Source organism: Drosophila kikkawai, unplaced genomic scaffold (assembly GCF_030179895.1).
Source record: "Drosophila kikkawai strain 14028-0561.14 unplaced genomic scaffold, DkikHiC1v2 scaffold_182, whole genome shotgun sequence".
NCBI lineage: Eukaryota > Metazoa > Arthropoda > Insecta > Diptera > Drosophilidae > Drosophila > Drosophila kikkawai.
Window position 1 is genome coordinate 26,875 of NW_027222518.1, and position 19,830 is coordinate 46,704.

The following is a 19,830-nucleotide window of genomic DNA, read 5'->3' on the forward strand; positions in this document are numbered from 1 at the left end:
AGATATTTGTACCATGTGTTCCTCCAGCAGCTGAAAGCAATCATCGACGTTCTTAATTCGATAAATGCCGTCATGATAAAACGCCATTTCAAAGCCTTGTTTTTTCCAAATGGTAGCAATATTTTTAATTCCATTTTCTATTTGTAATTCCATGGTAGCAGCATTAGATATATCTTGAATATCTTCAGAATAGGCTTGAAAATCTAAATTAATTATAAGTTCCAGTGTAAAATTCTTTGCATTTTCGTCAAATTCGCTAAAGTAAATTAATAAAATAAAAAAACCTTTAAAAATAGTAAAATAATATAAAAGTTTTCATTTAATGTATATTAGTGTTGGAGGGGGAGGCGCTTCTTTCCATGGAAGTGATGGTGGTTTGAAGTTGGGGCCATCTTGGGATAATTTCTGTTTAGCTTTATTCGGCTGCATACATAATACTGAATAAGATTTAACATAAGATGGCGCGCCGGCCCTATTTACGCTGCGAAAACGAGATCGGCAGCGGCCGTCTGTGGAATTCGGCTACGAAGCCCGAGGCTCGAGCTCCGGAGCGCGGAAGCTGTGGGAGAGGGGCGAGAGCAGAAAGCTCAGCAAGCAGCGGCGGTACAATGGGCCGCTGACTTAAACATTCCGCTCACCCCCTACAATCACTCGCGTTGCAAAATGTCCGTTGTCAATACGGCTGGTGACAGGCGCCGGACACGACCCATCCAAAGACGATGCTCTGGTCCACGGGGAGTCCGTCCTGGACTGAAGCGGAAACCCAGCTATATCACACGCGGATTAATGTCCGCGCCAAAAAACCACGGAGATCGTCGCGGGTAGGTAGCTAGCGTGATATTCCGGAATAGTACCCGCACAGCGTCGTACGGACGCGCCAGTGAGGCTCGATCATGAAGACGACAAATCTGCTCGCCCCCAAAAGCTGGTAGTTGGCTGACAGAAACACGTTGCTAGCGACGCGTCGATACAGCTCATAGGCATACACGGGTCGATGAGCTCCGCCGTGTCGAAGATCTAAGGATGTTGACGCCTTCCGCAGCAGGAGGGACGATAGGGACGGAGCGGCGACCGCGGTCTCCGCGGCACCCTGACGAGCAGAAGAAACTTGCTGAGGAGCAGTGGACGAGGGCCGAGGAGCGGCCGAAGAGTTCCGTGAACTGACCAACGAGGGCCGAGAAACGGCTAAAGAATTCCGAGGACGGGCACAGCTGTGCTGTCGTGGCTGGCGTGGAGCCAGTGCTTGATCGGAGAGGAGCAACGGCGTGTGGTGATCTTTGCCGCACGTTATGCAGCAATCTCCTCGCCAACACTCCTTCGGAGTCCTCGTGGGCCAAACAATTGGGACAGTACCGGTTGGCAAGGACGGCCCGAAGTCTCTTCTCTGCACTCAGATGGAGAAGTCGAAAACATTTCCTTAGCGGATTGGTCTCACTGCAGACTCGGCAACGGTAGGATTGAGAACTTCGAGTACGCTGCGTGGACGTGGAGATATCATGCTCGACTGATATGAATGGGGCGTAAAGAAAAAATCTAAATCAGTACTAGAAAACTTACGAATTGGAACACGAATTAGAGCTACGACACCACAGTGACTTAAAACCGGCAAGCGGGCGCTTCCATCGGGAGAAGGACGACCTCCGCTATGGTCGATAGTGTGCGAACTAGAAACACGGAGGGGACGGCTGCTACGAATGGGATGCAGGCACTGGACGGTCATGCCTATGCAGGAGAGTGTGGTGGTGCTGATTGCACAGTTTTTAATGGTCGGTGCTTGGACGACGGACTTGGTGCGGTCGCGGATAGATTTGGAACGCTGGTAGACCAATGTAAAAAAGACAGAGCAAGCGACATCTAGGGGTCGGTTGAGGAACTCGATTCGCGGGCTAAGAGAAAGAAGCATAGGGCAACAGGGCGAATTGTCAGATGAGTTCTGGTGAGAGTGGGTTGCAGCTAGGCTGTTTAGGGGTTTGGCGCCATGGGCAAGCGGCATCAGCAGAGAAAGTCGTGCTAATCAGAATAAAAAGTTATAAATATATTGTGAGGAGTCGTTTGACTCCCCACAAATACGCGGCCGACAACAACAACAGCGGCCAGCGCCGGCGGCCAAGCAACAACAACCACAGTTGCCAACGCTCATGGAGAGCCTCAACAGCCACAGCAGCAGCCGAAGAACAACAACAGCAGCAGAAAAACCGAAAAACCAACACAAACCCTCGCGAATAACTTTGTAAATAACTTTGTATATATTTTTGAATATCTCCTTCATATGTAAACCTAAGCAATAATTGTAAGATTTCTCATACTATTTCTAAATATTAATTGCATTAATCTAAGCTTAAGCGATAATCGGTAGTTATCTTTCCCCCCGTTCTCACACCACTAGCACACACACCCACACACACCCGGAGAGCAGAGAGATATTCACCACGAACAAGTGGCCACGGAGCCAGCACCGTACAAGAGCAAGAGAGAGAGGACATACGATCGAGGCCAAAAACAACCCCCGAAAATTGGCACGCGCCCAAGAAAGAGCGAGAGCAAAGGAATGCACCGAAACTTCGAGAAGTGGAAAAATACCGGAGCTGCAGAAACTTGCAAAACAGATGGCAATTTTTCACTCTTGCGGACGTGGCGAACTCGATCAGAAGTGCGAGCGGAAAATATGTAAAACTTCGAGCCAGATTTTTGCGATTGCTAAGTGCGGTTAACAGTGAGCAGCGAGTGACGACGAGGAAGTCCGAAGTGTTGTAAATTTTTAAATAAATATTTCTCGCACATTGAAAATACGGCGCTCGCCTTGATTATTCCCAAATAAATTCTGGAAATATTTTAAAGGGAAAACTTAGATCTTTTCTCGCCACTGTCGGTCCAACCAACTCGCGGAGTAATGCGCGCCGATTTACATATGTGTGTATGTATGTATAGTACGGAGAAATGTAGAACGGGCCGAGGAAGTAGAAAAAAAACGGCGATAATTATGCCGTTGCAGAACGTAGTGCAGGCAAATGGGAAACAAGGATTTCAGGACTATATCCTTATCCGGCTCGAAGAACCATGTTCAGGAGTGGGGTGGCCAGGAAATCCTCCGCAAAAGGATCCAGTATAAGTTTATCCCAAGAAGAAAAAAACGTAGAATTTGCTGAAGGTGGCGTAACGGAGTTCGCCTGGCTTACTAGTACTTCATATTTTGTCTCTTATTCCTAATTTTAACCAGGGATTGCAAATAAGAGTTATGAGTAAAATAAAAGTTATTACCAAAAAATTGAGCTAAAAAGATGAAATATTTAGGTATACCATAATTTTTGAAGGAGTTCTCAAAAATAAAATAAACTTTTATAACCAATTTTTATTTTTTAATTGCGCTTTAACTCTTATTTTTAAATATTAATAAAAAAGTTGTAGAATAATTATTATTTTTCAATGTGTATATAAAAGTTGAGTTATAACAGTTATTTTCAATTTTTAAAATAATAATTGAAAATTAAAATTATTTTCCAATTTTTATTTTAAAAATTGAAAATAATAATTATTCTCCAATTTTTATTTTAAAAATTGAAAATAAAAATTGAATCGCATAACCAGTTGTAATCTATTATATAAAAATAAGTCGAGTTTTCTGCGGGGATCAATTAACTCCAGAACGCACGAACCGATTTCCACGGTTTTGCATTCGTTGGAAAGGTCTCGGAATTTGTGATTTTATGCAGTAAAGAAAATTCAGGAAAAATTGCAACAGAAAGCGGGAATATCATTTTTGCATAAAGCGCCAACACTGACACATAGCATGCCATAATTCTCTACTCAGTTTATTTTATGACAAATCGAAATTGTGTTCAATTTTGAGTAAAATAAGTTATTCGCTTCATATCAGTGCAATTGGAAACCAGCATTTGTATTTAGGGTGGTAAGTTGAACTGTGTAAATTATGTGGATTAGAGGTTAAATTAACCGCTCTGCCTATAGTCGAAAATGCCTATAGCACGACGTGTGAACATCGGTCTCCGCACAAGGCATGCAATCCAGCAACCAGTGTATTCACAGAACTTAAGCGAGGAGAGACGAAATGTAGTAAGGGAAAATGCCCGATTGAGACAACGCGTGGGCACACGAAGATCAACTGGTGTGCAGCATCTAAGCGGATCCCAACCAGAGTGGCAGGCTCCTAACAGCAGCCTTCCTCGACATAGCCACCGACCTCAGGACAAATTTCAAGAATCGTGAGATAGAGTGCTAGAAAATATTCGTTATCCGAAGGTGTCGCGGGTGAGACCGAGCCCCCGGTGTTGCCCATATCCGTTTTGTCCACTGGAGGGTCCCAACAGTTGGCCTCTCAGAGCCCCAGTTCCCTACCAGGGTGTCAGGCCCGGACTACCGTCCGAAATTGGTAAGGCGGATAATCAGCTTACCTTGAAAAAACCCCTTATGGCAATACCACCAACGAGACAGTTTCATCTTTCCTCCATTGTCGGAACTTCCTATTTATTGAAACCATCTTTCCGCTATTCAGTTGGTCTCAAAAAGACTTTCGGATAGGGACCACTTAGTTAGTAGTTCTTGGTGATTTTAACATCCCAGGGGCTATTTGGTCCCTAGATAATTCCATTAACCACAATACATCACAAAAAATGTGGTTTACCAAAGAACACTTCAATTAAACGGATAATTTGCTGAAGGTGGCGTAACGGAGTTCGCCTGGCTTACTAGTTAATTATGAAATTATTCAGCCGTACGAAATCCGTCTTGCTAAAGCAGAAGACTTCTTGGGCTGGACTGTCAGATTTATTCCGTGAAACAGTCCCCATGTCGATAGTCACATCGAAAGCGGGATGATAGGGATCTACTAGCTAAACTAACTCTTTCCGGATCTGAGACAAAACAAAGATCAAGCAAGCGCTCTAAGGAGTTTCGAACATGATTGACTTGGGACAGCGAAATGTCAAACAAGCCAGCAATAAAATCATGATGTGTTGTCGTAAGAAGTGTGTTAGTGGAATTATCTAGGGACCAAATACTACTAAATGGTCCCTATCCGAAAGTCTTTTGGAGACCAACTGAATAGCGGAAAGATGGTTCCAATAAATAGGAAGTTCCGACAATGGAGGAATGTAGGAACATGTAACAAAAATGGAACTACCATTAACTGATAGCTTCACGCAAAGGAATTCAACATTGTTGGATTCCTCGAAAATTATTAATTCGGACGTGAGAGTGGAGTCGACCGCTATAAGGACACCTCCCCCACGTCTGATAGGCCGATCTAGCCGGTATACTGTGAACGCAGCTGGAAAAACTTCGGAGCTCAGAATCTCCGGCTTTAACCAGGTTTCTGTGAACACAATAACTTGGGAAGCAAATGCGACGCTGTCGGAATACAATTTAGGAAGCTTACTGCGTAAGCCTCTTGCATTCTGATAGGAAATACAAAGGGAACTGGTTAGTTTTTTGGGACGGAATTGGAAGACGTAGACGGAGCATTGGGCAAATCTGGCCTAGGAAGAGTAATTCCTACAGGCCGCTTTTTCTTTTTCTTACCTTCAAACTCTTTGACAACCACATACTGTGGCCAGGTTTGGGCAGAACATAAAGTGCCAAAGACTTCGTCAGGAACATTTATCTTGAAAGACGAAATGTTCCTAGGGTAAGAAAATTTAAATTTTTCCACCTTAATTTTTTCTCTATCGACTTCTACTTTGCCTTGGATAAAAGCTATGACATCTTCCGATGTCTGATCAGGGGAAAGCCGCGAAACAAATAACTGTTTTGTTGGTGGAATTGCCGTAAGGGGTTTTGGCACGGCAGACTGAGCCACCATACCACTTTCGGCCGGTAGTCCGGGCCTGATACCCTGGCAGGGACTGGGATTAGGGCTCTGAGAGGGCTGAGACAACAGTTGGGACCCCCCAGTGGACAAAACGGAACAGGGCAACACCGGGGGCACGGTAACGAATCTTTTTTAGCGCTCGATCTCAGGATTCTTGGAATTTGTCCCGGGGTCGGGAGCAGAGTCGAGGGAGGCTGCTGTGCAGTGCCTATCACTGGTGGCTGGGATCCGCCAATATGCTGCCCACCAGTTGCGGTTTTTTTGCGCCTAGGAGACTCATTTAACAGCTTGAGGCTATTAAATTGAGTATCCAGCGCCTTGAGTTTTGCGAAAACTCAATAATAGCTCTTTAAAACCACCCCTGGTTTGCCGCATAAAAGACATAATTTCCCTCTCCACCTCGCGGCAGGCCTCACAGCAGTAACGTACGACGATGTTTTTGGCCACGTCATCTTCATTGAGCGGCAGAATTTAAAGCGAGAAATCAGAGCACCGTGTGTATGCTGCAGAATTTTATTTGCGACTGAATTTGAAGTTGAAGAAGAAACAAAAAGTAGGTATACATATTTTCGTATTCTCTATTCCTTAGAGCGAGACAAATATAGATACTTCGGGATCTCTTTCCTATACCTATACAAGCGTGCATTGTATTAGAGAAATCCCTGTAGGGTATTCTATTTTCTACACCCTTCCTCAATGCAAGCTTGTTTACAAAAAACTATTCTCAAAACAAATTAAACATTTTTGTAAACTCTTCGTGTTTCGTTTTTGGAAGGTTTTTCGTCAAAATATCTGCTATCATTTCAGTTGTACATTTATATTTTAACAAAACTTGCCCTTCCTTAACAACTTCTCTGACAAAATGATAACGTATATCAATGTGCTTTGTTCTGGAATGAAGAACAGGATTCTTGGTTAACGCCTGCGCACTCAGATGGTCTCCATACACGACGATCGGAGTGTCGTTGTCTCCACAGCCAATCTCCATAATCAGCCTTCGCATGACAATCGCCTCCTTGAATGCCGCCGATAGTGCCATGTACTCCGCCTCGGTACTGCTTAACGCCACGCTTCGCTGCTTTTCCGAACGCCAAGAGATCGGACCACCAGCTAACAGGTAGATGTAGCCAGTATACGACTTCCTGTCAAGTCTATCGCCTGCCCAATCCGCATCCACGTATCCATAGAACGATTGACCACATTGCCGGTAGTGCAGTTTCATGTCAATCGTGGCTGAGAGGTATCTAAAGATGTGCTTTATGCCAGCAATGTGTTCAGCATGCGGGTTTTGGTTCCGTTGTGCCAATTTTGAAACCGAATGCAATATGTCTGGCCTTGTTGTAAGAGCTAGCCACATAAGCTCTCCCACTACTGACTGATAAACAGTAGGATCCACCTTTTTGCACTGCGGGTTTGTGCAATCCACTTGGAAACCAGCATCCAAAGGTGTCTTCGCCGATTTACAATGTTCGCTTCCATGGGCATGCAATAAGTCCTTGATATATTGCGTATGTCCCAAAGCAATCGCTCCAAGATCGCCGTCTCGTTCGATTCCCATGCCCAGGAAATGATTAAGCGGACCCTTGTCAACGCACTCGAATGACTGTGAAATGCTGCTCTTGATTTTCAGCATATCCTCGTGCGATTGGCAAGCTATAAGTATATCGTCAACATATATAAGGATTAGTGATAGATTACCTTCTCCACACTGCTTGTACAAACATGGCTCGTTGTCACAGGCAACGAATCCCATATCCACCAATACGTTATTTAGCTTCTCGTTCCAGGCCCTTCCTGACTGCTTCAAACCATATATTGCTTTCTTCAGCAGCAATACCTTATTAGGATTCGTTTCATCTGAGTACCCTTCCGGCTGCTTCATGTAGACCGTCTCACTCAGATCGCTGTTGAGATACGCCGTGCATACATCCATTTGATGAAGATGTAGCTTGCGCTCCCCCGCCAGTGCAATAATGAACCGCACACTCTCCAATCCGCATACCGGCGAAAATGTTTCTTGGTAATTTATGCCAAACTGCTGGGAGCATCCTTTTGCTACCAGTCGAGCCTTGAAGCGTTCTATTTGGCCATCTTTATCACGCTTCACGTTGAACACCCACTTGCATCCAATTGCTCGCTGATTTTTGGGTAAATCAGTGATCTGCCAAGTCTGGTTGGCAACCAGAGAATCATATTCTCTTGCCATAGCTTCACGCCACTCCTTGGCATGCGTACTCTCCATCGCCTCTTTGCAGGATAATGGAATCGGAACATTTTCCGTACAGTCGATACCCTTTGGCTGCCACAGAGTACCCAACCATAATGTACTCTTTGCCCTTAGGTTGAAATTTGCTGCCCTTCCTCGGACCCTTGTCCAGAGCAACTGCAAGAGATCCTAAAACTTTTAGGTGTTTTACACAAGGTCTCTTACCCGTCCACGCTTCCATAGGAGTCATACTCTCTAATGCGCTGGTAGGGGAGCGGTTTCTCAAATAAACCGAAGTGTTGACGGCTTCTGCCCAAAAAGAATCTCCCAGACCCGCTTGAACCAGAAGGCATCTCGACATCTCCACTAGCGTACTATTTGCCCGTTCCGCAACTCCATTTTGCTGGGGAGTATACGCTATTGTTAGCTGTCTGTCAATTCCATGCTGCCTGAGACATTCGTCAAACTGTTTATTGACAAATTCTCCGCCGTTATCACTCCGCAGGCATTTAAGCCTTCTTCCTGTCTGTCGTTCTACCAGATTCTTAAAGTCGATGAACTTGGACAGCACCTCGTTCTTCCCACGCAGAAAGTAAACAAAAATCCTCCTGGACTTATCGTCGATGAAAGTCAGGAAATACTTGGAGCCTCCGAGAGAAAGTGTTGGGAAAGGTCCACATACATCTGCGTGTATCAATTCCAAAAGCTCCTTAGCCCGATTACTTGTTGCTGTTGGGAAAGGTTGGACATGGATTTTGCTAACCATGCACGTTTTGCAAACAATATTCTCTGGTAACTGAATATTATCTATCCCACGAACGATCCCTTTGGATACCATCTCTTTCATGCTAGAGAAATTTATGTGGCCGTATCTCTTGTGTAGCAAAATCCCATCAACCGCTGACATAGCAAAACATTTACTGCGGCCACCCTCAAACAAGTACAAGTTGCCAATCTTTTTGGCTTTTACTATGCATTCTCCATCTTGCATCACCTTGGCATTCTTAATGTCAAAGGTCACCTTGCACCTATTCTTTACAGCACTGTTACGGAATAGAAATTTCCAGTCATCTTCGGAACGTAAAGAACGTTCTTCAGTGTCAACATGCACAGGCCTGTCTGTATCTTGACGTCACCTATACCTTCTGCTTGAAGGAAACCAGCATCGGCCAGTCCGATCTGTTCCGTGTGCTTCTCAAACTTGGTGAACAGCTCTCTTGCGCAACACATATGGCTTGTTGCGCCACTATCCAAGCACCATGTTGAATTGTCAATGTTGTTGACGTCACAGGCGTGCAGCAGGCTGCTTTGGCGGTTCACCACATCTCGCGGTACCATGCGGTGATCTCCCTCACTCCGACACTGGAACTTAATGTGCCCTTGTTCACCACACTTAAAGCAAACGATAGTTTTTCGTTTCTTCTGCCCATAGCTCTGTAACGAATCTCTCCGGCCGGGATAGACCTCAGCCGTGACCAGGGATCCTCTTCAAGAAATTTTTATTTAGAGGGGACGGAAATATTTATAGGAATTTATTACAGTACCGTGCGGGGCCCGGGTTGCGAGTTTACGCGCACTAAAATCCGGTCACTGAGGGTTGGCACCGTGGCTGCCGGGTGTGGTGGTCACTGGGTGCTCTAGAAGCAGGCGGGGCACACGCACTGCTTATCAGCGACTGGCTATCGCGCTGCTTATACCGACCCGTCGATCTGCTTGATCGGTCGGTCTCTGACACAAAGCTGCTTGTCGCGAACTGCTTTCAGACACTGCTTGCGCCTACTGCTTGACGGCACTGCTTTCACCGATGCGCGGGGTGGCAACTCCGGCGGACTTCTGGCGGAATTTGCTTGATCTCGCCCAGAATCCGGGCGACGTGGGTCGAGGGAATGGCCAGGGCGTCAGGGAGGTGTTAGTCAACTCCGGTTAGGCACGGAGGCTGGCTACGGGTCGGGCGGGCAGAGGTTCTGGTGCCACCGCGGCGATGCACGGCGTGGGGAATGGCCCTTGCAGGCGGGGCGACAGCGTGTGTCGAAGTGTCCCTAATCTAGGAGTAGACTCGGGCGCGGGTGCCCTCGTAGTCGTGGCGGTGCACGGTACGCGGGAAACCAGCGTTAGTGTGGCGCGGCGACTGTGGGCACAAGAAGGGGGTCCCTAGTGGGGCGAATGCGGAGGAGCACGTATTCTCTAGTCGCGGCGGTACGTTGGGCACGGAAAGAGCCTGTGCTGGCGTGACGCTGCGGCGAGGAGCACGGGAAAGGATTCTTAACGGCACGGGGCAGAGGAGCAGATGACCTCCAGTCGCGGCGGCACGCTGGGCGCGGAAAGAGCCTGCGCTGACGTGACGCTGCGGCCGCGGGCACGGGAAAGGATCCCTAAGCTGGGCGTGGGCGGAGGAGCAGGTGACCTCCAGTCGCGGCGGCACGCTGGGCGCGGAAAGAGCCTGCGCGGACGTGACGCTGCGGCGGTAGACACGGAAAAGGATCCCTAAGCTGGGCGAGGGCGGAGGAGCAGGTGACCTCCAGTCGCGGCGGCACGCTGGGCGCGGAAAGAGCCTGCGCTGACGTGACGCTGCGGCTGTAGACACGGGAAAGGATCCCTAAGCTGGGCGAGGGCGGAGGAGCAGGTGACCTCCAGTCGCGGCGGCACGCTGGGCGCGGAAAGAGCCTGCGCTGACGTGACGCTGCGGCTGTAGACACGGGAAAGGATCCCTAAGCTGGGCGAGGGCGGAGGAGCAGGTGACCTCCAGTCGCGTCGGCACGCTGGGCGCGGAAAGAGCCTGCGCTGACGTGACGCTACGGCTATAGACACGGGAAAGGATCCCTAAGCTGGGCGAGGGCGGAGGAGCAGGTGACCTCCAGTCGCGTCGGCACGCTGGGCGCGGAAAGAGCCTGCGCTGACGTGACGCTGCGGCTGTAGGCACGGGAAAGGGGCCGATGGGAGGCTGGATGGCCGTAAAATACGTGCGAATGGTAGTGCCGAAACGCAGTAACTTTTGGGCCGCCAGCGGGGCAGAGGTCGGGGAACCTGAAAACCAATATTACCAAGGAAATACTACGGTGGGTCAGTTCAATTGTTAGTTTATTGGTTACTTGGTTAGCCTACTACTGCCTTACAGAGTCGATTCCTGTAAACTTACGCAACTAGCCCACGTGTCTGCGGGCGTGGGGACTGTTGATCACGGTGCTTTTCTTTTCACTCTCTTGGCTTATTTCACTTTCGTCGATATCGCGCTGCGGGCGTCTTCGTCGCGGGAGGAGGCGAGTACGCGATATACTCGGACTGTTTGGTTTCGATCGCGGAGGCGCGACGATGGGCACGTCTGCCTCGGTGTAAAGCTGTCGACGGAAGAGAGTGAATCTCGGAAGACGCGAGCTGTCATAGCTTTTGCGTGAACCGGAGCCTCGAACCGGTTCACCGAGAACGGGTCTGGTTCGAATAGTTCGACTAGTCGATAGCTTTCCCGGTTCGGCGACTTCTAAGGTGCCGAACTTAGCTTAATGTTTTAAAATTAACTATTTCTACTTTTAATATACTCCAGGTGTGCGTCTGTTACGGCTTCAGTGCCAACTTAAATGAGTTTTAATACATTGGCTTCAGTGCCGGCTTACTTCCTAAACTTAGCCTACGATTATGATATGGGGGGGATAGATATATGCTTAATACTAATTCTTAAGTTATAGCGAGTTGTTGTGCGCCTATAGGATAGAGGCGTCACACTCCCTCCTTAATCCGCCCGGCCGAAACGGACCTGTACTTCTCCTGTCGTCTTCATTGTGACCTGGTACGGCCCTTCCGGCGTGCGGACGCGAAAGCGCTGACGCGAGTATTGCGCTGCATGGCTCCGGCGCTCGACCTCCTGCCAAACCGCCAGTGGAACTCGCTGGTCATACGTGTTCGTCCACCAAGCGGATGGTATCGCAACTCTCTCGGGCGCTGGGTCGTCGGTGGTGAAATCCTCCGCCGGAGGGGCTCGACGAGCGAAGTGTGGCGCCGGAGGCGGAACCTCGTCGGCGGTAGGGTCCACAGGGGCTGGACGTGGGAAGCGCGGCGTCGGAGGGGGTACCTCGTCGGCGAGGGTGGCCGTAGTACCTGGGCGCGGGAAGCGCGGTGCCGGAGGTGGGACCTCGTCGTCAGTGGTGGTCGTAGGCATTGGTGCAGTTGGCGGCAGGCTCGGGTCCCAATCTGGGATCAATCCTTGGATTAGACCCTCCACTCCCGGCTCTAGCTCCTCCATGAGGATGTCCATGGTGCCCGGGGAGAGATCGAACCCGCGATCTCCTAGGCCGGCACGTGGGGTGGCTGGGGGCGTGATCTCCTCGTGGGTAGTGGAGCGACTAGGGTTGGTGACCCGGCGGTTGGTCTCAGCTGCGTGGTGTGGCGCGTTCATGGCCGTGGCTATCCCGCGGCGGTGGGCCGAGGATCGCTGGTCAGTCATAACGGGATTCGGCGCTGGCCGCGGTTGTGCCTCCTTACGACGGAATTTCTGCTCCGTCTCTACCTCGCTGTCGCTGCTCTCCGACTCCCATAGCATTGCCTTCCCGGTAGGCTGGTAGGCAGGCTCAGTGGTCTCGTCGGCGACGGAGATCGAGCCTTGGCTGGATGAGGTTAGCGGCGCGTTGTCCTCGGCCTGGGCACTGAGGTGGTGTAGCGCTTGTCGGCTTGTGGACGCTCGTGGGGCGTCATCGTGGGCTTTGCTCGTGATGTGGCGGAGCGCTTCGTGGCTCGTGGATGCCCGTGGTGAGTTGTCGTCGGCCCGGTCGCCGGGGAAGATGGGCAGGACCGCATCCTCCCCCAGTGCTGGCGACGGCGGGCGAACCTCGGGGTTGTTTCCCCAATCCATCTCCCAGTCTTCATCCGGGGCCATGATACAGAGCCTCTCCGGTGATGGGGGAAAAGTAACAATCGGGTCCGGGGTGGGTCGGAAGGGTGCCTCAATGAGGATGGAGGTGTAACGGGCGTGGATCAATTGGATCCATGATCCCCGCCAGAACCCGTATCGCTCCTCCCCTTCCCATTGATAGTGGGCGGCTCTCGGGGCACCATCGTTGGTCTCGCTGTCGCTGCTTATGGTCTGTGCATCGTCGTTGCTCTGGTCGCCGGCTTCCTCCCCAGGGTACAGAGGGGTGGCGTCGCTGTCGGTAGCGTCCTCCAGCACATAATCCTCGTCGCGGGCCGGGGCAGCTGGACTGGAGGATCGGGAGTCTCCCTCCTCGTCGTCGTCCTCGTCCGACTCCGAATCCTGCTGGCGAGGGCTGCATGGGCTGTAGTGCCCGGCAGTTGGTGGAGCGGCAGCGGTCGGGTCAGGGTCTCCGGGAGCTGGGCGCGGGTTGGAAAACCAACGCGGGTGGCCCGGCGCGTCTGGATTTGGCGGGCCCGGGTTGTAGGATCCGTGGTACGGTCCCGACGGCGGAGCCTGGGAGCAGGGGATCCTGCGTCCCGTTCTGTCCGTATAAAACGGAGAGACTGAGCGGGCCGAGGGTCGTGGAGGCGTTGGTGGCGCGGCGCGCCGGGTTGGCGAGGCTACCGGTGACTCATCCGACGACTCTGACATCGGGTGGGACGCGGCTCGGCGTGGTGGTGCTCTGGCCGTACTTGGGCGCATCGGGGTCGACGGGGCTCGGGCAGGTCCTCGAGCCTGTCGGATCCCGGTTGGGCAGGCTCTCGTGGGCCTACCAGCGTAGTAGGCGCCAGGGCGTAGCCGGGGGTCGCGGTCGGTCGTGGGCCTGTTATGCGCTCCAGTTGGAGCCGTGTCTTCCTCATCGCTAGAGTCGATGGTGATCGGCTCCATCCTGCCTTGTTCGTGACACGCGTATGAATGAATCTAAGGGAGAAAGAGAACTATCCAAACTTAAACTAACCAGTACTTAAATGTTAATGTCCTAACGGGCAGTAGTAGGCAAAACTTCTAATGTTAATCTAATGCTAACAATGGTCGTAAGGTTAGAGGGAAACTAGTGGGTCACTTAAATTCACCCCTCGCTGGTATCGTGGTCGGGTGACCGTGGCTTGTCGGACCCGGGTTGAACACCGGCGTTGTCCTCCGACATGGCGTCGTCGTCAGTGTCTGCATCACCTGTGGGAAGAGAAGAATGGAATTCTTTTAGGTCGGCGATATTGGCAAGGCGGCCCTTTCGTTTCCCGGGCAAGCGGATTCGGGCTATGTTTGGGGATGGAAGGGCGACCACTTTGTATGGCCCGTCGAACTTGGGCGCGAGTTTGGCAGCGAACCCATCCACGGCCTTGGAGAGGTGATGCTGGCGCACGAGGACCAGGGAGCCGATGGTGGGCCTCCATGCCCGACGCCTGAGGTCATACTGCCGTCCTTGGTCGCGGCTGGCCTTCTGGATGTTTGTCTGGACGATCTGGAAAATTTCCTTCAGTCGCCCAGCTCGGTCGGCAGGGGTCTCCGGAGCGACGCCTGCTCCCGGTGTCACTTGGTCGTACCATGAGCCTGGTAACCGCGGCTCTCGTGCCTGTAGTAGGAAAGCCGGGCTGTATCCCGTGGTCTCCGAAACGCTGGTGTTGATGGCGAGGCTCAGCTCAGGTATTAGCTGATCCCACGTACTCTGATCGCTGCCGACGTACTGAGAGATCATGGTCTTGACTGTGCGGTTCGCCCGCTCCGTGGGGTTCTCGCGGGGGCAATAGGGGGCCGTGTATTGCACTTCTACGCCCATCTCCTTAAGGAATCCTCTGAAGGCCTTGCTGGTGAATTGGGTGCCGTTGTCGCACACCAGTTTCTTTGGAGCTCCAAACCTCCCAATGATTCGTTCGCGGAATGCCTGTATCAACGTGGTGGTGGTGGCTTTTCGCAGTGGGACTAGTTCCACCCACTTGGTGAAACTATCGAAGAAGACCAGCAGCATTGTGTTTCCGGCCTTGGAGCGCGGTAGTGGTCCCACGAAATCTGCACATACGATGCCAAAGGGTTCGTCGACCTGCCTCGTTAGCATCCTTCCTGCTTGTGCCTTTTGCTCTGCTTTGTATTTCTGGCAGGGGACGCATTGTCGGACGTATTGTTTCACGTCGCGGAACATTCCGGGCCAGTAATATTTTTGTGAAATCCGCAGAATCGTCTTCCGGGTGCCAAAATGGCCAGCCGTGGGCGCGTCGTGGCATTCTTGGAGAATCCGTGCTCGATGCTCAGCCGCAACGCAGAGTTTCCAAGGAATATAATCTTGGTCGTCTGGGCGGTGTCCGAGGTGTCGGTACAGCTCTCCGTTTTCGATCACGTAATCTGGAAATCGCTGGGGATCATCCTGAACTTCCGTCAGTTTTCGTTTCAGCCATTTGCACAAGCGTTCGTCTGGCATTAGCCGCTGGAGGTGCTCCAGTGGTTGCCGGGATAGGGCATCGGCGACCACGTTATATTTCCCGCGGCGATAGTGGACATCATATTGGTACTGTTGAAGTTCCAAGGCCCACCTGGCGATCCTTCCAGTCGGGTTCTCAATTTGATCTAACCATTTCAGGGCCAAGTGGTCGGTGATCACGTCGAAGCGATAGCCCTCGAGGTAGCATCGTAGTTTACGAATTCCCCAGACGATGGCTAGGCATTCCTTTTCCGTAGGAGAATAATTGAGTTCGGCAGCGTCTAGCTTCCGACTCACGTAGGCGATGACCCGTTCTTGCCCCTCGATTTCTTGCGTCAGCACACCGCCGAGCCCGTAGTTGCTCGCGTCGGTCTGGAGCGTCATCTTGACGGAAAAGTCTGGACATGCCAGTACCGGAGCATCCGTTAGCAGACTTTTGAGGAGCTCGAAGGCTTTCTGTTGTTCTTGCTCCCACTTCCACCGCTGGTTTTTGCGCAGCAAGTTCGTCATGGGCTGAACGACAGACGCGAAGTTCGGTACGAACCTCCTATACCAAGAGGCCATACCTAGGCATCGGCGTAATTCCCGCAGGCTCGTGGGTGGACTTAGGTTCCGTACCGCGGCTACCTTTTCAGGGTCCGTGTGGATGCCCTGGTCGCTAATGACGTGGCCGAGATAAACCAACTTCCGTTTGAAGAAGGAACATTTATCTTGGTTTATCCGCAAGTTCGCCTTCCGGAGGCGTTTGAAGACTTTCCGCAGATTCTCCATGTGCTCTTCAAGGCTGGCCCCGATGACGATTATGTCGTCGAGGTAAGCGAAAGCATATGGGTCCAAGTCTGGCCCGATTACGCTATCGAGCGCTCGCTGGAAGGTGGCTGGAGCCGAATGGAGCCCAAAAGGCATGACCCGCCACTGGAAAAGGCCGCGGCCAGGGACCGTAAAGGCGGTACACGCCCGACTGCCTGCTTCCATTGGAATCTGCCAATAGCCATTGCGCAAATCCAAGGTGGAAATATACTTCGCGTTTCGAAGCCGCTCGAGGATATGGTTGATCCGCGGCAGTGGATACGCGTCGGGGATCGACTTGGCATTTAGCTGGCGATAATCTACGCACATGCGCCATTGCCCAGTCTTTTTCCTGACCAGGACCAAGGGGGCGCTGTGCGGGCTGCGCGATGGCTCGATACACTGCTGATCAAGGAGGGCGTCCACCTGCTCGTCGATGGTCTTCTGCATAGCTGGGTTCTTTGGGAAATACCGCTGCTTGATGGGCCGATCGTCTCGCATGGTAATCCTATGCTCGGCGATGTTGGCCACTCCGGTCATTCCCTCGAACTGGACCAGCTGCTCGTATAAGAATGCTTGGATGCGAGGGTCTTGTTCCTCGTTGGTGGCTTCGGGGGCGCCCTCAAGATTCTTCTCGGGTGTCTCGGGATGTGTGTCGATGTGTGCCTCTGTGTGCTTGTCCTCGGGGTTTACCATCTCATGTAGGTTCATGAGGTTACTCTCAGAGGTTCCTGTGCTTGGATTCCTATGTGCCTCTGTGTGTGTCTCTTGTGTGCCCGCGCTGGGGCTCTCGTGTGTCTCCGTGTGTCTTCCTTGTATGCCCGCGCTGGGGCTCTCGTGTGTCTCTGTGTGTCTTCCTTGTATGCCCGCGTCGGGGCTCCCGTGTGTCTCTGTGTGTCTAGTGTATTGCTCTCCGGCGTGGGTCTCCGTGAAATGGTCGGCGATGCCCAGGCGGGGATCTTCCTGGCGAGTAGGCGGTGCTTCCTCGCTCAGCTCGGATCCGACTGAGCCCCGAGGGCTAGGTGGTTCGGTGGTTCGAGAGTCCGTGGTGTCCGTCGTGCGGGTGCTGCGTCTCGCTCCTCTGGGTGGCCTCATGTCCCGCTCTTCCGGCTGTCGTCTCGACAGGATAAGTGTGGCCGTCCCACACTGGATGGTGGTGCCGATCGTGGCCAGGAAATCCATGCCCAGGATCAGGGGTTCCAGCATGGCCGGCATAACGAAGAGGGGCACCTGGATAGTCTTCCGAGCGAGGGTGATATCGGCGCGCAAGAGTTGTCGAACCTCGACTCGCGAGGTGTCGGCCAAGTTAATTTGGGTGCGGATCTCCTGGAACTGGTGTCGTTGGCCAACTAGGTTGGCGACTTCTTGGCTGATGAAGCTCTTCGATGCGCCAGTGTCGATGGTGGCCAGACGTCGATGGCCACCGATCTCGACTTCTGCGGCGATCCTCCCTCTCTCGATTCTTAGCGGCGCGTTTACAAGGTGTTCGTTGCGGGGTTGGTCCCCAACGGACTCCGCCGGTCGTGGGGACCCGCTCCGTTTCCCGACTGGGGTCGGCGACAGCACTCTACGGTGCGAACATCGCGTCGCCCGCAGTCCCAGCAAAAGTATAGTCGAGGGTTCCGGCATTCGCGGCTGAAATGCCCGGAATCCCCGCAATTTCGGCACGCATCCTGCACGTTGATGCGGCGATCTGGTGTCGCTACCCGGTTTACTCGCACGGGTGCGGGTGGCCGTGCCGGGCCTGGCGTCCGCGGAACGTCGTTTGATCTGGTGTACCCGGGAGAAGATGTTTGACCCCCACTGTGGGGAGGCGGACGGAAGGAGGGGCTACTCGGAGGCGTTGGTATGGCTTGGGATCGCCCTAGGCTGCGTCGCCTGACGGCTTCGAATTCGGTCGCCAGTTGAGCCAGCTCCCCAATTGTTTGGAACTCGCTGCGCCGAATGTACATCTGATAGTCGGGTGCGATGTTCTCGTACAGGCGGTCGAGCTCCTGAGTCTCGTTATAGCCCGCGTGGCGCATGAGAACGCGAAGGTCGAGCATGAAATCTTTAAAAGTTTCTTCTCCTAGCTGCTCGCGACTCCGGATTCGGTCGTCCAAGCGCTGGAGGTATCGGGGCGGGAGGAAAAACTCGAGGAATTCCCGTCGGAAGGTAGCCCAATCAGCCTCTTGGAGACGGCTGGTTTGAAACCACTTGTCGGCCCTGCTCGTCAGCAGTTCCGCCATGGCTCGAGGGAGGAGTCCTAGGTCGATTCCATAAGACAAGGCCCGACTTTCGACCTGTTCGATGAAGGCCAATGGGTCGGAGTACCCATCAAACTGCAAACCCCATTTGCGGATCCGCTCTGGGACGCACACAAAGTCGCGACGGGGCCGGTCGTAGTTCGGCTCAGCGTAGGTTTCTCGAGCGGTAGTGAAAGTAGGAGGGGCGGCGACGGCGAGGCTTGGGGCGGTAACAGTGAAGCTGGGAGGGGTAACCACGAAGCTCGTTAGAGGAACTGGAGTAGCGGAGCCGGGGGCGCTGCGTGGGCGTCCCGAATTGGCATTTTTGCCGGCGGAGAGACCACTGGGTCCCGGCCGCTCTTCTCCCTGAGGCACAGGGCTCGGGCCCCGAGTGGTATACCGACGCTCCAGGTCGGCGAGTCGAGTCCACACTTCCTGTGGTTGCTCGGATTCCTTGATCAAGGTTACGAAGCTCCGTCGTAGGTCATCGACGACTCCGTCGGCAGAGAACCCAAATTCCTCCGCGAATGCTAATAATTCGGCCTTCGGGCGGGAATAGATCCACCGCGAGGAGACCCCAGGGTTTTTAAGTAAACGTGGAACGAACTCACCGGCAGGTTTCTGGTCCGACTCCATGGTTTCTGTTGCTTGGCTGTCTTCGCGGGTGTCTGTGTCCGTGATATCAGGAAGCCTGGGCCGCTGGGGCACTTTGTGTGGATTAACGGTCTGTTGGCACTAACACTCGTTCGCGTTGACTTAGCGGAGACGCGGATGAGCTCGTGGGCTCCTGGACGCGGTTACTGGTGGACACGATTGTCGCTGGTCGCGGTTACTGAGCGAGGCGGTTTTAATTTCGCGGTCGCGGGCACTTTTCGGTGGATTTTCACTCGTGGAATTCGGCGGAAGTTATTTTCTGGCTTCGGCCCGGGGCCACACGGCTGTTATATAGGTGTTATTTTTCCTGGTTTTTAACCCAATCCCGTCCCTGCTCGGGCGCCACTTGTAACGAATCTCTCCGGCCGGGATAGACCTCAGCCGTGACCAGGGATCCTCTTCAAGAAATTTTTATTTAGAGGGGACGGAAATATTTATAGGAATTTATTACAGTACCGTGCGGGGCCCGGGTTGCGAGTTTACGCGCACTAAAATCCGGTCACTGAGGGTTGGCACCGTGGCTGCCGGGTGTGGTGGTCACTGGGTGCTCTAGAAGCAGGCGGGGCACACGCACTGCTTATCAGCGACTGGCTATCGCGCTGCTTATACCGACCCGTCGATCTGCTTGATCGGTCGGTCTCTGACACAAAGCTGCTTGTCGCGAACTGCTTTCAGACACTGCTTGCGCCTACTGCTTGACGGCACTGCTTTCACCGATGCGCGGGGTGGCAACTCCGGCGGACTTCTGGCGGAATTTGCTTGATCTCGCCCAGAATCCGGGCGACGTGGGTCGAGGGAATGGCCAGGGCGTCAGGGAGG

At 52.5% G+C, this 19,830-nt stretch overlaps 1 protein-coding gene across 1 annotated transcript; it reads right to left on the reverse strand.

Moving 5' to 3' along the window:
* Positions 1-11,754: 11,754 nt before the first annotated feature.
* LOC138929392 (proteoglycan 4-like) lies at positions 11,755-13,818 on the reverse strand. The gene has a single exon (XM_070288828.1). It carries the CDS (start codon positions 13,816-13,818, stop codon positions 11,755-11,757), a length of 2,064 nt encoding a protein of 687 aa, XP_070144929.1.
* Between the last annotated feature and the right edge of the window lie 6,012 nt (positions 13,819-19,830).